This window comes from Theropithecus gelada, chromosome 14, assembly GCF_003255815.1.
Source record: "Theropithecus gelada isolate Dixy chromosome 14, Tgel_1.0, whole genome shotgun sequence".
Classification (NCBI taxonomy): domain Eukaryota; kingdom Metazoa; phylum Chordata; class Mammalia; order Primates; family Cercopithecidae; genus Theropithecus; species Theropithecus gelada.
The window spans coordinates 64488264-64508341 of NC_037682.1; the positions used below are offsets into that span (position 1 = coordinate 64488264).

The 20078-nt window shown below is 53.1% G+C and overlaps 1 protein-coding gene and 1 non-coding gene across 3 annotated transcripts in view; one reads left to right on the top strand and one right to left on the bottom strand.

The window, feature by feature from the left end:
• PDE2A (phosphodiesterase 2A) overlaps positions 1–20078 on the bottom strand; it is a 100244-nt gene that overhangs the window by 29834 nt on the left and 50332 nt on the right. For both annotated transcript variants that reach the window (XM_025356775.1, XM_025356776.1), the window contains 2 exons: positions 4039–4128; positions 494–582 (listed from right to left, as the gene is read on the bottom strand). In XM_025356775.1, the coding sequence (XP_025212560.1) occupies positions 494–582; positions 4039–4128 (179 nt within the window). The remainder of the gene's footprint in view (positions 1–493; positions 583–4038; positions 4129–20078) is intronic.
• LOC112607454 lies at positions 17080–17141 on the top strand. The gene has a single exon (XR_003115800.1). It is a non-coding gene; the product is annotated as a U7 small nuclear RNA (small nuclear RNA).

The following is a 20078-nucleotide window of genomic DNA, read 5'->3' on the forward strand; positions in this document are numbered from 1 at the left end:
AACAGGGAGCTAAGATTTGAACCCAGGCAGTGGGGCTCCAGAACCCTCAGCAGGACGCTGCTTCTGATCTCCCTGTTCTCAGATGCAGGGAGTTGGCACCGTGAGCTCCTGCAGGCCCAGCATGCTGGGATTCCAAGTCCAGCCTCACAGTAGTTCTCACAGCATGCTGGTGTTCTAACTGATAGACCCCATAGCCCCAGCATTCTGAGACTCTGCTCTGAGGAGGCCGCAGCCATTTAGAAGCAATTAGAAGGAGAAAATTCACCATCACTTGGTACTTTCTCTGTGCCTATCCATTTCCCCAACAAAGAGAAGACATTGCTTCTGCCCTTCTATGCTGGGGTCAGCAACCTGGCCAATGAATCCCACCTGGCAGGGAGGCAGAGATCAAGGTTAGATGGGGAGGGTCAGACCAGTTGACCTTGGATGGTGCCTCAGCCCTGAGAATCCTTGGCCATGCAAGAGGGCAATAGGGGTGCAGAGAATGGCTCACCAGACTTTCCCCTCCTGGGGCAGTTCATGTGGGGGGTCCTCACACACCAGCCGGGACTCCCCATCCAGCAGGTAGGTGTAGACAGTTTCCTAGGACAGAAGGCACTTATGAAACCCTGTGGAGAGGTCCTCTCAGCTGCCCAGTCCCAGCCTGCACGCAGGGGTCTGCGGGGCAAGGTCATGGAACCTGTGGGAGTGGAGCTCTGGCAATGATCTGTTTGGTTTTCTCTCCAGGTGATTCTAAGATGCAGCCAGGGCAGCAATACACCTTGTGAACTAAGCGCCTTGTCCTCTCCTCTTGGAAGGAATTCCAAGCAGGCAATTCCAAGCAGGATTCATCAACCTGCGACTTTCTTTACCACCCGAAACCCAACGTGCCAGGCAAAGAATTTGAAGGACTGAAGGTGCAGACAAATCACCTCCCATCCGGGGATATTTCCCTGCCTGACTCCAGCCTCAGACATTCAGCAAACAATAACCGAGCATCCACTCTGAGCTGTACCAGGGACGGGGCTCGGAATGCTCCAGGAAGCATCCCTCCTTCAACTCTACAAGAAACCACACACCTATAACCCCAGCCAAGGGAGGAGCACAGAGCAGGGCACTGCACCATCCTCCGTGGGGGCTGGAGAGGGCTTCTTGGAGGAAGTGACCTTTCAGCTGTCACTGAGTGGGAATTAGACACATTCAGGGAGTGGGCAGGGTGCAGAATGGGCTCCCAGGCCTTGTTGCAGGTACACAGGTAGGTCCAGAGGTGTATAGAGCATGGAGCATTTAGGAACAGATAGTGAGGGAAGGGGCACCAGGGATGGGCCCGAGCTCAGTAGGGCTGAGTGGGATGGGCCTTACGAACAGAACTGGGGGCAGGACAGGACGTGCGCAGGGAGACGTGAGCAGATTTGTATTTTGGAAAGATTGCTCCTCAGAGGGAGATCAAAGCTCTTGCTCTTTAATCCTCCCTCCCCAAGGGCCCAGAGCAGCTCTGGCCTCAGTTCCAGGCCATGTCTTGGCAGAAGTAGTTGCCCTCACTGACCTACAGGCAAAAATCTACATTCCTTCCAAGCAGAACTGGCAACCCTTAGGGATCCCTGACCAACCCCCATGCAACATAGCCTTGACCACAACTCTGTGTTTTCTCTGCAGGAGGGTGGAAAAGGGTTTGCCTCCCAGCTGAGGGTATCCTGGAGGACTTCGGGAGGAGGTGACAGTGGAGCTACGTCTTGAAGGCCCACACTCAGTAAATGTGGAATCCTTCCCAGAAGAAGCAGTTGCCTTCCATGACTCTGAGAGTCCACAATCCTGCCAGCCACTCTCGTTGTCATCGGCTGTCCCCAGCCAGCCCCCACTCCCTCCCAATCCCCAGGAGATGCCTGGCCACTACTTCCAGAGACACTGAGCCAGGTTCGGTGGTGGGTGTGGCATGGGGTGGGAATGATAAGGCCTGAAGGGAGTGAGAGGGGCAGACACCCTCTTGTTTGGCTGGAATGAAACCTAAGTGGGATGTTCAGGGATAAAGAATTCAGTGGGAAGGAGGCCGCCCACTCCTCGGCTATATCTAGCCTCCTTGTCATCCATCTCTTCCAGCAGCCTGGGAGAGGTCTGAGTTATTTGGCCCAAAGAGGTTGAGAGACCAGGCAGGGTCACACAGAAAGTCCTACCCATGCAGAGGGAGGGGTGGGTAATCCATGGGGGCAGAGGGGGACAGATCCTTGCTTCACTTCCGGATGTCCGTATGTCTCCCACCCCCTCACTCAGTCCTCTGAGTTAAAATTAGCTGAGTCTATTGGAGAGAAGGAGGGAACCATTTCAGACACATCAGCACCATCTGCATTCGGGGCTGCCTGCCACAATGGGTGCTGATGAGGAAGCCAGGTGCCAGCAGCTCTCCTCCCTGGGCGGGGGTCCCCTCCCCATCTCTGCTCCCCTCCCTGGGGGCAGCAAAGCAGACCTCAGCTCCCTTACCTCACTGGGGGCTGAGCCCCTCTGTGCAACCAAGCCAGGACTCCTGAAAGTCAGGGCTTCCCTACCTCCTATAGGTCTCTTGGGGGGGCCAGGGTTGACATTTCCTACTGTCCCAGGAACCTGGACCACAGCTGTCATCCCAGCCCCCAGCTTTGGGGAGACAATTAATCTGTCACAGAGCATCTAGGCTGGCACAGCCACCAGGGCACCCTGCCTGTGAAACAGAGCCAGTCACTTCCTCCTCCCACCCTAGGGCAGCCTCAGTGGCCACAGAGGCTCTCGGGGCAGCTCTGCAGAAACCAACCTGCCAGCTTCTACCACCCTCCCTTTCCAGATGTGCCTCCACCCCAGGCCAGATGTTGCCTTAGTCTCATCCTTCTCTGGGAGGATTTATTTTTGGGCTCCAACACGCCACCCACTTCCTACCAATTTCACACTCAATAAAGCTCACTCATTAGCCCTCCTCCTGGGCTCTGAACTTCTAGGAGGTTTGGGGAAGGCAGAGCTGAGGAGAGGGAATGGGGGTGCTTAGATACCAAGTCCCATTTATCCCTGTCATGCTGTGTGACCTTGGGACAAGCGCCCTCCCTCTCTGGGCCTCCGGTGGTTCATCCATCAAGCAGATTCAGGGACAATGGGCTCCGGAGGGATGTGAAGGTCACATTCTGAGTTGGCCATGTTTCCTGGAGCAGAGGCTGCCCTTGGCAGTGTTTAGAGTAGGGAAGAGGACATTTAAGGCTATCGGGACTCAGTCAGGGCATCTCCTCCTCCAGGAAGTCTTCCATGCCCTTTAGGCTGGATCAGACTCCCTTCCCCAGACTCCAAAAGTCCCCTGCTTCTCTCTATCTGGCACAACTGACAACCTGCTACTTTGGGCCTCAAGGGCCAGTTTACCCATCCTCCTGCCTAAGGGATGAACAGTGGCCATTGAAGCCAGGTTGGGGAGTGGCCTGGAATAGATGACAAGGGGCACAATCTCCCCAGTAACGCACTTTGGGCTCAGGCAACCATGATCACCATCCTCCATCTTCCCCAAACCTGCAACTATCCATGGTATTGGGATGGGACAAAGAGAAAGATGCTAAAAGGCTGCTAGAGGCCATTTTCCCAGCCTCCCGTCTCCAGGCAGGGCACTTTAACCCAATGCACATCTATTCATCAAAGCTGAGCCCTATTCTAGTACCTCCCAGACCTGGTTTCCAGGAAGTTCTTCTACATGTCTACCTTCTACTTCTCCTGCTGCATGGATTCCAAAACCCAGCTGGCTCCACCACGTCCTGTTATCCTAGGTGAATCCCTTTCATTATCTGAGACATAGCTTTTCCGCTTAACCTCTAAGGCCTCTTCTGGCTCAGCTGTTGCAGGATTCCTATGCAAGTTCATTCCTTGGTGCTTCGCTTCAGGCTTCCTCCTCCAGAAAGCCATCTCAGAACACCCACCCAGACCCTTCATTTCCCCATGAAAGTCCTCTGGGCAGGGACCCTGCCTCTTCCTTCCTCCTTGGCCCTGAATGAGGTACAGCGTAGAGCTGGTCAAAGGCTTAGGGGGCGGGGTGGGAAGTGTGGGGCAAGGGCGGGCACCTACCACTCGGGGGAGCACAGCTGACAGGGCCTCCTTGACAGCACGTTGCAGGCCCGAAATGTCGATGACAGAGCCCAGACTCAGCAAAGCATCCTGGAAGAGAGGAGAGGGCAGTGAGGGGCTTTGCCGGGCAGGCCAGGGCAGACCCATCTGCCCAAAGGATTGTGAGCAAAACCCCCCAGCTTAGTCCAGAGCCCAAGGCTTTCAGGAATCCCAGGATCTTAGGATCTCAAAATCAAACAGTCTTAAGGCCATAGAAGGTTCAAGTACCCTCATCTTACAAGTGGGGAAAATGAGGCTCAAAGAAGGGCCAGGGACAGGGACTTAGCAAAGGCCTCACAGTGAGTCAACAGATCAAGCCTGGCCTAGACTCTAGGTCCCTCGTTCTCTAGTCAAGGACAATTCTGGCATAGTAGGGAAACCACAAGGCTCCAAATTAAAACAAAACAAGCAAACAAACAACAACAAAAAAACACCTAAATTTGAATCCTAGCTCCACTGTGTATGAGCAGTGAGTGTCTTGGTTGAGTCACTGAGCCTCAGTCTCCTATCTGTAAGTTGGAAGCAGCTGGGGCTGTTGCCCCCTACAGGCTGACATGAAGACAATATGAAATTGAGCCTTAAAAATGAAAATAAAAATGAATCAGAGCCCTAAAAGTGCCTCACAGAATGCCCAACACAGAGTAGATGCTCAGCTGAATATTCGCTGAAGCTGGGTCCTGCTCACTTTCCCCAGAAGGAAGGTGGTCTCACCTAGTCTCATTTTTCCAGCCTAGTGAGGGGCTGGGTTGAGAGTATCAAGAGCCTATGGGGTGCATGACCCATAAGGTGGGAGAACAGTTGGGCCATCCCTGGCAACTATAGGAGGAGAAGGAGACGTCAGCCTTGACTGCCTCACAGCCTTCCCATCCCAGGAACAGAACTCGTCCTTGCAGAGCCGGAACGGAGACAAAAGTCCCTGCTTCTCGCTCTATTAACTTGGCCAGAGCCATGGGGATCAAAGAGAAAGGTAACAGAACAAAGGAAACGAGGGCCAAGGCAAGATCGTGACTCACACCATCCACCAGCCATGCCCTCCCGCAAGCCCTTGGAAGTCCTTTCAGATGTCTTCCCAGTGGAAGGCTGGGTCTGTGTTCAGAAAGCAAAGTGATTAACTGCAAGATGAAGGAGACATGGCTGGGTCCCCATTCATGTGAACATGATATGAAGTTGAGTGTCTTAAAAGACCACAGCTCAGCATGAGCCCACAGTGTAAGCATGACTGGCAAGAAATAAAAATGCTCAAACTGCAGGACATATTAATAGAGGTATGTTAACCCAATTGGGAAAATGACAGTTCCCCCACTTTTATAGTCTAGTTAGACCATCCCCTGTCCATTGTGTCCCAGGTGCTGACAAGATGAGACTCATCCAGAGGAGGCGACCTATGAAAGGAGGGAATTGGAAACCAAGTTTTGCATGTGACTAAGACTGGATAACCCAGGGGTGCCTCATCTAAAGCAGAGGAGACCCAGGGCTATCAGTCTCCAACTCCAATTTCTCAGACCCTCCTAGATGGGGGATCTGAACTCTGGCCCCATGGACAGCCTGGGGACCCATAGGATTCCACAGGAGGCTGGCCTTGGTCTAGTGGGATGAAGGACCTTCTTCCAAGCAGGGCCACACTACAAAGGCATGCTACAGGTCACCAGGAGAGAGGGAGCAAGTGAGCTGCCCATCCTCAAGGGTGCGCAAGAGTGGGCTGAATGCCCATTTGCCAGAAAGCTCCATGCTGGGCTCTAAATGAAGCCTTGCATACAGGCTTCAGCTCCAAATTTCACTCCTGGGTCTTCTTGGCTGCAGTTTCCTCCTCTACCCCCATGGATCCTGTGTTCCCAGGAGGAGGGCAGCAGTGGGCCTTCTCCCCAGATGCTTACTCAGCATCACCTTCTCCAACACCCAGGCTTCCTTGGTCCCTCCCATTGCTCAAGAATGAAGATACATATCTTGGTCATGGGAAGATGTCTGCCGTCAGACATCAGAAGCTACTGATTCCAGACAACACAATACCCAAATTGGATCACTTGTCCTTCGACCCTTAGGCTCCTCATCACAGCACAGACACCTTCAGCACCACACAGTCACAGACCCCACATCCTTGCAGACATCCCAGCATGCCTTCAGACACCATCCACGTGCGCACATACACACACATGTTCTCACTGGTACAGTTCCTTACAGATTCACAGAGCAAGAGCTCGAGTGATGCCTGTGTACAATACACACAGGCTATTATGGCCTTCCAAGGTCAATTCTGAAGACTAAAAAGGGGAGGAAGAGCTGATGCCCCCAATACTCCCAAGATAGTCTTCTAGACGCATGCTCCCCAGACCAGGGCTCTAAAGACAGTGCAGAAGGTGGTGTTAGTTTATGTCTATTCCTTCCTGGAGGCAGAGGAGTCAACGAGCTGACTCCTGAGAGGCCCTGCCCTTGGTGGAGTCTGACGTACGTGATGTGGACTTGGGGAAGAGAGACCCAGGTGACAAAGTGAGCCTGATACAGGGGGAGAAATTTTTCAAAGCCACAGGCTTCAGAGAGCTAAGTCTCCTCATTTGACCGATGAGGAAGCTGAGGTTCAATGAGAAGCAATGATCAACCTGTGGTGAGCCAGCCAGTCAGGGCAGAGCCAGGTCCAGAACCCAAACCTCTGGATCTCTAGCCCCTGTCTGGTTCCTGCTCAGCACCTGATCCCCAGCTCCCACCCTAGGGGGCTCAGAAAGAACAGTCTGTCCTTTGTTCTGATTGGTGGACTCCTCAACCTGCCCTTTGCTTCAATTGGGGAATGCCCTCAACTGTCCTTTACTGGAATTGGTGGGTGCCTGCCTGACTTTTGCTCTGATTGTTCAGTTTTCTGTGACTTTTCAGGCCAAAGGCAGGATAATAGCAATAAGGAGATCAGGAAAAGAAAGTTGGGGAGAGTTGGGGCAGCAGCAGGGAAGGGTTTCCCATCTGTGCCAGAGTGGACTGGATGGCAATGTGACCGATGAAGCCCAAGGCTCTCTACCGGCATCCCTCTGTCAATCTACCTCCTGGTCCTACCCAGCCTGCCCCAGGAGTGGAGGGTGTTGGGTGCAGGAACTGAAGCTGGGAAGAGCCACTTCAGATCTGGCACTCAAAGGGGCCTTCAAGGCTTGCTCAAATGCCATCTCCTCCATGAATCTTCCTCAGATCTCAAAGCAACCTCACCCCATTGCATCAACTCAGGGGAGGAAACAGCTCAAATTGCAAAGCCTATGAGGTGTGGGCTCAGAAGGAAGAGTCACTGCTTCAGTGAAGGAAGGAGAGAATCAGTGGGGAGCAGCTGAGAATGGGAAGCAGGGAGATTCCTGAATTGAAGGCACAGATGGGGAGTGAGGCTTAAATCAGGGGCCTTCAATCTTAAAAGGAAGAGGAAAGGAAAAATACAGACACAGCTTTACCTGCTCACATGCCCATCTACACATGCCACACAAATACATATTGCCACGCACACACCTCTATTCATATGTATATGCACAGTCTCTCACATAAACATGCACACAGACAGATCAAAAGGCAATCATATATTCAATGCATACACAAGGCTGCACTTATGCATGCACACCACACACACACACACACACACATATACACATACACAAACTCAGGCTCGAGATGGGGTGAAGGAAGTCACATTTCCTGCCTTCACAGCTTTTTGGAACAAATATCAGTATAGATATCAGCATAAAAGCCAGGCAATTTCCCAGACCACAGGGGAGAACTTGTGGTGTGTAGGAAAGAGCCACAATTTCCAGTCCTGTCCCACATTGACTACATAAGTTCTGTGTGGCCTTAAGCAACAACTTTCCTCTTCTGAGCCTCAGTTCTCTCGTTACTAAAAAATGGATCTTTCTAGCTCTGCAGCATATAGTTCTATGGTTTTGTAGTTTAATTCAATGAAGCTGGACAGATGAGTGGGTGGGTGGATAGGTAGATAGGTGGCTGGATGGGTGGGTAGATGGATAGATGGAGCCTTTCTGCTCTCCCCAGCTCCACCTGCAGCTCTGTAGTCTGAGGTAGGGCCCAGTCAGCACCACAGACAGCACCATTACCAAGGACTTATCTTTCATTCACCCCAGATACCAAGAAAGGGGAGCCTGTTCTGAGTCAGGCCTCCTCTGAAGCCAGGGTTGCGGCTCAGCCTTGGGCTGGATCTGCATTTCTGCACTTATCTGGGGAGAGGAGAGGGTCTGGACTAAATTACTTCTAACTCCTTCTTAAAGCCTAAGATTCTATGAAACCAGAGACCTTGGTCTTACCCCCTCTGGAGCCACAAGCACAAGACCAACGCCCTTCCTGAGGGTTGGGGTCACTGCCATAAGATGCTCTCCTTATGGAGAGCTCTCCACGAGTCTCTATGCCTTTCCCCATCTCCACAGGTCCTCCTATGGCTCTCCCCGCTGCCTGGCACTGGCTCCATGCCTCCTTCTCTACAAGGAAGCCTCACAGTGCCCCTCACACTGGCCTACAGGAAGGCAATAACATCAAACTCAAGAGTCAAGTACCTCCCAAGGTCCAGCTGTGCTCTTGGGACTGTCCGTTCACACTGATTCATGCAACTCTGCTTGCGTTAGGTCCTCTGCGAGGCCCTCCTCTCTCTGTGGGCCTTGGTGTCCCCTTCTCTAAAGGGAGGGGTCCTTCTAGATCCCCCCAGGACCTTGGAGTCCACAAACTCTCTGTCCATCACCCCTTCCCTTCCTTTCAGGTGGACCTGCCTCCCTCCCTGCCTCCCTCGGCCGACGTCCACCTCTGTCCCAGCCTGCACTCCTGTTCCTCTCCAGGAGTCTTGACGTCTTTTCCCACCTCCGCGTCCTCTCTTCCTCTCATAGCTTCTCCTCCCACTCTCCATCTCTCTCTCTCCTGCATACTTCCTGCCCCCACCTACTCTTGTGTCTCCAGCCCACTCCTCCCACAAACCTCCAAATAGTCACCTTGAGAACATGGGGAGAAAGCACCTAACTCAAGAGAAGCACCCACAGAATGGTGAACCCAGGAAGGCAGCTAGAGGGGAAACAGGGGGTGCCAGGCAAGTGTCATCTATGCCTCTTTTGCTTCCTCCCTCCTGTTCTGGTGGGCAATGCACATAGTCTCTTATCTTCCCAGAGGACGGGGCCCTTCAAGGGCACAGGAGAACTTATCGACCTCTGTGCCCAGCACGGGTCTGGCACTAGCAAGCACAACCGCCCAGTCAGGGTGACTGGCAGAACTGCCCCAAAGGAGGCCTCCTGTAGGCTCAGACCAGAGAAGTCCCCTTTTGCTGAGCCTCGGCCCCGAGCCTCAGCCCAGCACCCAAGCTGACTCTATGCCTCCTCATAGTCTCACAGCACACCCAGCCTGCAGAGTCAGAGACAAGAAAGCAGAACACGGTGGTTCCTCCTCCTTCCTCCCCACCCACCCATGTGTGCCACCTGGCCAAGGAGCCGCCTCTCAAAGACACTGGTACCTTGGATGCTCAAAGAGGAACTGCCTGTGAGTGTGAAGATCTTGTAGCCCCAGACCCCTCTCAACGAGGCTGAGCTGGACCACGGTCAGGAGAATAGAGGAAAGAGGCTTGGCAACCCTTGGGAGGCTTAGTCTGAAGGAGGAGACAGGACAGAGAGCCAGAACGCAGCTGGACTAGCCCAACTGTCAGTCATGCTTGAGTGAGGCATCAGGCTTTGGGAAGGGGAAGGTACCTTTCCCAAGCACCTCCTGTGGCTAGAGGTTTTCCACCAGGCATTCCCCAATGTTCGTGTGCACCAGAACCACCCAGAGTGCTTGTTAAAGTGCAGATTGCTGGCCCCGCCCCCAGGGTTTCTGATACAGTAGGTCTGGGATGAGGTCCAAGAACTTGCATTTCCAAACATTCCTAGATGACAGTGATGCTGCTGGTCAGGGGGCCACACCTTGAGACCCACTGACACTATCTTGGATCCTCCTACAAGCCTGAGAGGTGCCTGTTTGGGTCATCCCCTTGTACAGGTGAAGAGGCTAAGGACTGAAGGGGAGGGGCATTGCTCAGGTGAGAACAGCCAATGAGGGGACGCCCCAGGGAAGGTCCCATTGGAGGGGAAAGGCTGGGGATGGAAGGAGAGAGCGAGGCTAGTGGTGGGGAGACACCGATAACAAGGTAGTATGGACGGGGCCACTCGCAGCGCAGGAGCCCAGTCCTATAGGAGGGACCTCTCAGAGACCTTTCCTCCTCCCCGCTCTTTCTCTTCCTCCCCTCCCTCCTCTACTTACCCCCTCCCCTTCCATGCCCCCATCCCTCTATCCTCCTGCCCACCCTTCGCAGACTCCGGCTTCAGTTGTTACTCCAACAGGGCCGCGTCTCCAGCCTCCGAGCCACACTGGAGACACGTGCACTGTAGAATACACCTGAGCCAGTCCCGGCGCCTCTCAAGGGTGTCCCCATCCACAGGAGCCTGACCCCACACTGTTGGCTCCTCCCTTCCAGCATCCACAAGCAGCTCCACCTGGGCCTCTCGCCCTTTCCAAGCCAGTCCCAGCTTCTACTCCAGCTCCTGCCTCCTCCAAAATGCCCTCCTGGTTGTCCCCTGCACCCTTGGATCCATCAGGAGCTAGGTTTCGGGATGGATGAAGGAAAGGGAAGAGGGAAAGAACAGGAGAAGGAAGGTAAGAGTTGTCTGCATGATCAGTTCCCCGAGTGCCAAACTCACTGGGATCCCCTCAGTCCCTCGCCCAGAGTCTGGAGTCAGGAAAGGAGGGAACAGTCAGAGTGGGTAGAGGGAGGGAGGCAGGAGCTGAGTGTGGGGAGGGGGAGGATATCTGCCCTGCGAGGCAGATATCAGATCAAGCAGGGCAGAGCCGGATCAGATCTCCTCCCACTCCCTCCCACCTTCAGCTGCCTCATCTACAGGGCAGAACTGAGAGTGGCTCCCATTCCTGCCGCCCACATTCTTCTGGACGCCACAAACTTCCTCCCAAACACATCACAGCATCCCCCTCTCCATGCCATCACGGTCGTCCTGGTCACCTGGCATTCTAGCTCTCCTTGTCCTCTGGCCTGGGGCCCATGAGGCAGTTCAGGACAGTCACAAGGAGGCAGATGCAGGCACACTCCTGAGCAGGATGGAGGAGGGGGCTCCCAGTCCCCAAAGGTGTGCAAGCAAGGACCAAGGCTCTGTCACCAGGGAGCCTGTGCCCTGAGAAGGGCCCCTGGTGAGGTGGCTACCCTCCAGCTCTGAGTTCGGTGACCCTGAATGTCTGTACACCCTCCTCAGCCTCACCCCCTCAGAGTGGGTTGGGAGCTGGACAAAGCAAGTCCAGGAGCCTCCAAGAGGCAGGCATCGTGGCTCAAGCAGGAGAGGAGGAGGACACTGTGTGTCCCGCTGGGCCAGTGTCAGAAGAGAGTTTACATCCCTCAGGAAATGATGGCCAAAGGAATAATTGGATGGGTGGATGGATGGATGAATGAATGAATGAATGAATCAAGTGATTTCCCTTCTCTGGATCCCCTCCAGGGAGAGTTTGTTGTTGTTCCCTCTCCAGGCAAGTCTGACACTCCCACCTGGGGGTCCCACAGCCCCCCATCCACCACCATGGCATGCACCGTGTGCATCAATGCAGTGCCACCCTCTCCCTTCTGGCTCCCACAACAGACTGGGAGCTTTTGGAGGGCAGAGATTGTGTCCTGCCCCTCTCTGGGTCTCCAGCAGTACCTAGCCCCTCATAGGTGTTGGTAGGTATTTGCTGAGCTGTAAATGACTGGGTGAACTCCTGTGTGCCCAGGACTACTAAACTGTGAGGGCTACATGCCATCAGGGAGAAGAGGGGTGTGGAGCAAGGATCCAGGCAGGGGAGATAGCTGAGACCTCTCAAAGCCTCCTCAGTCTGGCACAGTGACAGTCTTAGAGGAGCCTGAGGAATGGGGTGCCTCCTACTGAGAGCCTTTGGCAACCTCTCCCAGGTACCTCCGCAGGCCAGCAGGCCCTTTGTGCTTCAGGATCATCTCCACATGTGACCGGGTCAGGGCAGCAGGTCAGGAGGGAGAGGTCTTCCCCAAGAGGAGCACTGTCACCATCACCTTCTTTTATGAGTGAGGTCACCTCCTCCAGGAAGCCTTCCTGTGTGGTCACTTGTCCTCCTCCCAGGCCTTCTGAGAATTCCCACAGGACCAGGGTCTACAGGGCCCTAGACCTCATGGAGTCCAATCCCAGCTTGATGGGGTAGACTAAGGCCAGAGGAGGCAGGGAAGGACTCACCCAGGCTCTCACCTGGAGCCAGAAGACCCATGCTTCAGCCCAGCCCTTTGGGCCACACTAGGACACCTTGTCCCAGAGTCCTGCTTGTCTTTGGGGCCCCTCTAATACCTGCCCTGGCCAGAGGATGGGCTGAGCCCTCTCGGACGTCAGGTGGGGCTGAGCATCTGCTTCCAGGCCAGAGACTGGGTCTCTTGTTTCCTCGCTGTGCCCATTGTGTGTGGGAGGTAAATGCTGAAGGAGGTGGCATGGCATAGGGTTAGTGTGGGCCTGCAGAGGGCGGGGAGGAAGGGCTGGCCTGGGGTGGGCTGGTGGGGGTGGACGGGGGGCAAGCCCAGCCATGCTGGTCTCTGTAGGGACAAGACAGAGAGCAGGGCACAGCAGCTGGCTGCCCAGTGATGCCTGCCCTGGGACTCTCCTTGACTGTCCCAGTGCATTTTCTCCCTGCCTCTCAGCCTCCCTGGGTGCTTGGCCGCTTCTCTCTGTGCCTGGTCACCTCTCTGTATCTGTGCTCTGCGGCACGTGTGTGTCCCACAGCCTCCCGCTGCTTTGTCCTATGACTGTATTTGGCTCTCTCATCAGAGCTTGGCCCATCCCAGCTGTTCCCCAAACCCCAGGGGGAGGGGGAAAGTGGAAGTATGAGAAAGAGAGCCGGACGGGTCAGAACAAGGACTAATTCAGAAGCAGAGGGACAGACATAAGAGCTGGAAGGGAACCCCAGGGACAGGTGGGGGCTGGAGAGGCAGGGCTGGCTAGGGAAGCCCCTGAGGAGAAGCCCCTGAAGACCAAGGCAGAGTTGGGGGAAGAGAGGGGTCCACCCTCTTCCTCTGCACTGACTCCTGCCCCCCTTCCCTCTCCCTGCCCCTGCAGGAATGTATGAGCACTTTTATTGTTCCTAAAAATAGCCCTTCTATAAGGGCTAAGGGAGAAGCAATTTTCTGAGTGGGGTCCGTCTGGGGCACGCCTGGCCTCTGGGGTCCCAGTCACCATGCTCCCCAGGTGGTCCCTCAGCTCCTCTCTCCCAGTGCAGTGCTTTGTTAAACATAAATGTGACCCTGTCCCTCCCTTGCACAAGACTGTCATAGCTCCTGGGAACACCCCCTCTGCTCCTCCAGAGTGACAGGCTCCAAGCAAAATGCTCAGCACACAGCCTGGAGCAGGGCTCGCAGTCATCTTACCTCATCAGGGGGCTAAGGGTGAGAGGCTGCTCACTCCCTCCATCCAGGCTCTTCCTGTTCTGGCCTCAGGCCTCTTTGCAGTGCCCCAGCCTGATTCCCTGCACCCCTCCAGCCTCCCCACTCCAAGCCTTTGCTCCTCCATTTCCTGTACCGTGGTGTCTTCTCTTCTCTCCTGTTCTTCCTGTTCTGGTCCTCCAGAAGCCCCCAGCCCTCTCCCCTGGTCTTGTCCTCCACCTATCACTGGGACTCTCATCCCTCTCCCGTCCTCCTCACAGAGCAAGCAACAGGTTGAGCCACAGGGCCCTGGGCAGATGGGGCACCAAGGCACAGAGCCCTCCTCCAGTGAAGGAAAGAGTTGGTGGAGACACGGCAGGCTCTGGGGCCCCACGCACTCCCCTGAACCCGGACCTTCTTTGCCCCCTTCATGTGCCCTCCCCAGCTTTGGCTGTCTTTTCTGGACTCCGGGCCTGAGTCTCTGTCTCTCTAATCAGTCTCCAGGGGAAAGCCCATCCAGTCTCACCTCCTCACTGCCTCCATTTTTCAGATGAGAGCGCCAAGCCCCAGAGAGGGGAGGCGATGGGCCTATGAGCCCACGGAATGCTGGCCATGGGCCTTGGTCACTCTGCCTCATTACACGGGGTCCCGGTCAGCAGGGCCACAGGGGCTGAGGCAGGCTGTCACACAGCCCACCTCCCAATATAGCCCACCTCTCAACACGGCCCACTTTTCCACCCAGCCAGCCAGCCAGGCAGGCTGGCATCCAGAGTTGTTTTCCTTTGGAGGGCCCAGGAAGCCAGAGAACAAACATCCGGAGTCTCTGGAATCTCTCCTACTTTCCTTCCTCACATCCCGAAGATCTGGGAGCCAGCGTGAGATGCACGCAGTGCACACACACACACAGAAGCATACGCTGGGCTGGGTAAATATGTCCGCCTGGGATATTTTGTGGGACTGTTGTGAATCCATGGGTCCCTTAGACCCCCAAAGCCTTGAAAAGAGGATGATGCCCTCCCACCAGACCCTCGGACCCTCTATACAATTCAAACTAAATTTTATCTTGGAAATGAAAATTAAAATAGTTTTTGTGTGGTTTTTCTGACTGCAAAATTCTGGATACACTTATCAAAACTGACCTCTCCTCTTAGGTCACCAGCAAAGCAGAACTCCCACTTTGCTGGCGACCTAAGTGTGCAGCCTGCCCATTAATGGTCCATAGTGGCGAGTCCCTGCAGGCCATCACATGATCATGGCAGACTATGTTCCCTGGCTCACTGGGAGAATGTCCGTGTGAAAGCATGTAGGTCTGTGTTTCTGTGGGAATCTGTAACCCACATGGGTTGTAAGAGTGTAAACATGTGTAAGTACCCGTGTCTATGTGTGTGCACTGGCCATCTGCACGTGGGAGTGACCATGTGGGCCTGCAACTATGCATATGTGATTCGGGTCATTGGTGTCCATGTGACAGTGGTGTAGTGAGTGTGTGGCTGTCTGGGGAGCTGTGAATGCACTAGTGGGTGGTTAGTCTTGTCTCCAAATGGTGAGTGAATGTGTGGCTGAGAGTGGTGGAATCTGAGAGGGTCTAATTCTCCTCTGTGCACCCCTGTCACTTCTCCCATCGCCTCCCTCAGATGCGGGCTCATCTGCCTGCCCTGCCACACACCATATGTACTGGACAAGTCTTTGGACCTTCCTGGGATCAGTTCCTCATCCGTAAAAATGGTCCCTTCCCCCAGAGCTGCTGAGAAGATTAAACTGAGCTGTCAAACCTTGCCTAAGCTGACTCCCAACAGGGGGCTGGGGCCACCTGTGTGCACATTAGAAAGGAGGGACCCCAATTCTCTGGGCAGATGCGGGCCTGAGGGGAAAGGCTTGGTGAGGGAGAGCGGGCTCAGCTTGAGCGCCACCCCACCTCTGCTGGAGCTCCTGTGCAAGGTATAGCCTGCATGGTTAAGAGGCTTTGGCCTTGCAGGTGACCAAGAAAGGGCAGCTTCCTTTCTTCCTGCCCCACCTTCAGGTGTGCAGCCTGGAACTAGAGGGTCTCTAATTATAGGACTGGGGTAGACATATTCCAGATGAGACTCTGAGGACACTTACCCCTCCTCACTTCGCTGGGGCCCACTCCTCTCCACCTACTCCTCAGCGCTCCCTCCCCAAGGCCCAGGAGAAGGCCCTTCAGAAGCCACAAGGGAGACTGACCAGAGCTGGGATGCAGAGCTAGGCAAACTGGGGCCTCTGAGACCCCCCCAGTTCCACCCCCATTTTTGGAAAGGGAGACTGAGGCCCAGAGAGCAGCAGGGACCCTCCCAGGGATACAAGCAAACCCAGGAAGTCCAGGCTTCTGTTTCAAGGCCTCTGTAGCTGGGTTTGAGAAGACCCAAGCTTTGGACTCTGTTGGCTCCTGAAAGTAGCCCAAGAAAGCAGGTAAAGGTCCCAAAAGACAGGCACTTCGACACCTAGCCTCAGCTGTGGGTATGAACTCCTATCCACCCCCACCCTCCCGACTGGGACCAGATTCCCCACTGGTGTGATTAACCAAATTATGGGACTTTTTCTTGAGTAAATTGCATCGGCCTAATTGAATGAAGCTGCAGGAGCCTGGGCTGGAGGCTGACAGTACAGTGGTAAGGATGGCAGGGGAGAGGAGGGGGCAGGAGTGAGTGGGTGGGAGGGGGTATCGCTGACAACACCAAGCAGGGGACAGAAGTTGGGGAGAGGGAGAGAGAAGGGCTGTGGGTGTAAGAAAAGAGGACGCCTCACTCAGCGCACCCTCACTGTGCTCCTACTGGTGCTCCTGTTATTTGGGGGCCTGGGATGCAGGTGTTGAGGTTGCTGCTCCCCAAGAGGCCATAGAGCATTTACCAAGTGCCAGAGACTGCATGCATTGGAGCACTGCTTCATGTAATCCTCCCAAGAGCTCCCATTTTATACTTGAGGAAATTGAGGCTCAAGAGATAAAATGACTTGCTGAATGTCAGAGCCTAGACAGGGCTGTCTGACACCACAGGCCCTGCTCTTAATCAGCACCTACGACATCCTGCTGAAATGCCCACATCCTGCCTCCAGGAAGCCTTCCTGGTATTCAGAGAAGAGAGGAGCTTGCATCTGGGCACAGACACCATTTCTGTCCCCATTCAATGTTTCTCCTCATCTACCCTACAATGTTCATGCTCCCTCCCATGCTCAGCAACTGAGGCTGGGGCTGAGCCCACCTGAATCACATGCAGCCCTGTCACCTATAGCACAGCTTCAGTCCCTCTCACTGTCATGCAGAGTCCTGCACTATGTCACACTCATCAACCAGGACGACGCAAGGAGACATGATCCCTGTGGCCTTCACAGAGCAGGTCCCACCTACTTGGTGACACACAGTCATTTCAGTGTCCACAGCGTCCCACTGTCCCACATCACTGGTTGTCACAGGGCCACACATACAGTGATCTCTCACTGTCACCCTCACTCGGAGTCTCCTATATTTTCAGTGCTGCACCCATGTTCCCAAAGCCACCATGTGACCCTCACACAGCACCAGACACAGTTCCACACTGGCTCTGTGTCACTGTTACATCTCAGCATCATCCAGGACCTCCTAGCCTTAAAAAACAAAAATCCAACGTTTCATCTATTTTAGAATTTGTCTAGCAGGTTTTTCAGTCTTCACCGGAAAGCTCCCCCAACCAAAAAAAAAAAAAAAAGTCTACCTTTGGTGAGATGACATCACGTCTGGGATTTGCTTTAAAATATTTCAGCAAAGCAACCCATGAAATGGGAGAAAAATATTTGCAAAGCTTTTATCTGATAAAAAGGTAATATCTGCAATATATAAAGAACTACAATTCAACAATGACAAAAAAGCAAACAACCCAATGTTTTAAATGGGCAAAGGACTTGAATCAACATTTTTCCAAAGAAGATATACAAGTGGCCAACCCACACATGAAAAGATGCTCAACTTCACTAATCATTAGGGAAATGCAAATCAAAACCACAATGAAATGTCACCTCATACCCATTAGGATGGCTACCATTTAAAAAAAAAAAAAGAAAAGAACACATTTTGGCAAGGATGTGGAGAAACTGTCCGTGAGAATGTAAAAAGGTACAGAAAACAGTACAGCAGTTTCTCAAAAACCAAAAAATAGAATGGCTGTATGATCCAGCAAGCCTACTTCTAGGTATACATCTGAAAGAACTGGAAGCAGGATCTTGAAGAGATATCCGTACACTTACATTCATAGCAGCATTATTCACAATAGCCAAAATGTGAAAGTAACCCAAGTGTCTGGTGCTGGACGGATGTGATCTGTCCATACACTGGAATATTATGTGGCCATAAAAAGGAAGGAAATCCTGTCGCATGCTGCAACATGGGTAAAACTTGAGGACGTTATGCTAAGTAAACTTAAAAGCCAGTCACAGAAAGACAAATGCCACATGATTCCAATTATTTGGGGTATCTAGAGTAGTCCAAGTCATAAAGAGAGAAAGTAGAATGGTGGGTACCAGAAGCTGGAGACAGAAGAGGATGGGGGGCTGTTGTATAATAGGTGCAGAGTTTCAGTTTGAGAGGAAGAAAGAATTCTGAAGATTGGTGGCAAAACAGTGTGAATGTACCTACCACAACTGAACTGTACACTTAGAAATGGTTATGATGGTAAAGTTTAGGTTATGTACATTTTACCACAATTTAAAAAAAAAAAAAAAAGCTTAAGCAAAGAAAAATGAAAGAACAGGTAGTGGGGAAGAGAGGAAGAAATGAGGCCAAATCCCAGCAACTGTTGAACTGGAGTGATGAGTATATGGCAGTTTTTTATATTATTCTCTCTGGTATTGTGTCTGCTTAAAATCATCCATAATAAAAAAATGTAATGTCCCTTTTCAGTGACCATGTCCTTCTCTGCAGCCCTCACAGCCCAACATCTCCAAAGGGCTCTGCAGGCTCACGTCTTCACCTCCGTGACTATCCCACACAGGCCAGTCTGACTTCTGGCTCCAGCACATCACTGAAATGGCTCCCATTAGCCTGACTCACCCACAGGGCCCAGCACAGCACAAGCTTCCAGTTCCCATCTTGCCTGTGGGCCAGCACCAACCACACACCGTCCCTCCCTCCCACTTGAGCCTCTTTGCCAGCTTGGCTTCTGACTTCACACCCCTGTTCTCCTCTGCCTCCCTAGCCCTCCTGCTCTGTCTCATTGCTGCTCCTTCTCACCTCCCCGGCCTCTAGACAATGGAATAAGGGTTTAAGGCTTGGTCCTCAGTCCCCACATCTTCTGTTGCCAAGCTCCCTTTCTCCATTATCTGAGCCAGGTCCACGACCTTAACAAACCCCCATGCCTGTCGACTCCCAGGTGTATCCCCAGCCTGGCCCTGCTGCCCACTGCACACCTTCATCTGGATGCTTCCCTTAATATGTCCAAAACAGTTCACTCAATTTCTGCCTCCTTGTCTTCCCACCCCACTAGTGCTGACCCTCCCCCTTGCCTTTGCCCATCTCAGAAACATCTCCACCATCCATCGCTTGGTTCTTCAAGCCAGAACCCTGAAAATTGTTCTCTGGTTTTCCCTCTTGCTCATCTTCTCATTTATCAGCAAGTTCTGTCATTTCTACTTTCAAATATCTCCAAAGTTGCTCCATATCTCTAACTCTTCTGCCATTCCATTAGCACAGGCACCACCATCTCCTGCCTGGGCAGCTGCAGGAGCCTCCAATTGCTCTGCCCACCTCCTATCTGCCTCCCCCTAACTTATCTCCCCTCCCCTGCCACGCACCGTGCACACTCGCACACATACATACTCTGCAACCCGAGTATTCTTTTTCTTTTCTTTCTTTTCTTTTCTTTTCTTTTCTTTTTTTTTTTTTTTTTTGAGGTGGAGTTTCGCTCATCACCCAGGCTGGAGTGCAATGGCACAATCTTGGCTCACTGCCACCTCTGCCTCCCGGGTTCAAGTGAGTCTCCTGTCTCAACCTCCTGAGTAGCTGGGATTACAGGCACCTGCCACCACGCCTGGCTAATTTTTGTATTTTTAGTAGAGATGAGGTTTCACCAGGCTGGTCTTGAACTCCTGACCTCAGGTGATCCAACCGGCTCAGCCTCCCAAAGTGCTGGGATTATAGGTGTGAGCCACTGCACCCGGCCAGAGCAATCTTTTAAAATCATCCTTTGGACGGTGTTACTTTCCTGCCTGAACCCATCGGTGCCTTCCCATGACAGTGCCCAACACAGTGTTGTGTGTGCACACTGCATATTGTCACAACCATTACAGAGTATCACACATGTAATGTCAGGCCCAGGGTCACACAGCATCACACGCCCACTTCCACACACTTGCTTTCACTCTATGTCACTCCTTTGCACACTCAGCCTCACTAGATCATATGTTTGGGACACACTCAGTATCACAATTCAGTGTCAGACACTCGAGCCACAGACTCAGGACCATACCTCCTACTGCAGCATCATTTGCTCATGTTTCTGTATTTTATTCTCATGGAGTCACAGCCTCCATGTGCTCATTGTCACTTGCAGTATCACATATGTGGTAGCAGGCAATGTGCAATGTCACACACTTGGTATCAGCATCACACAATCAATATCACACAGTGTCA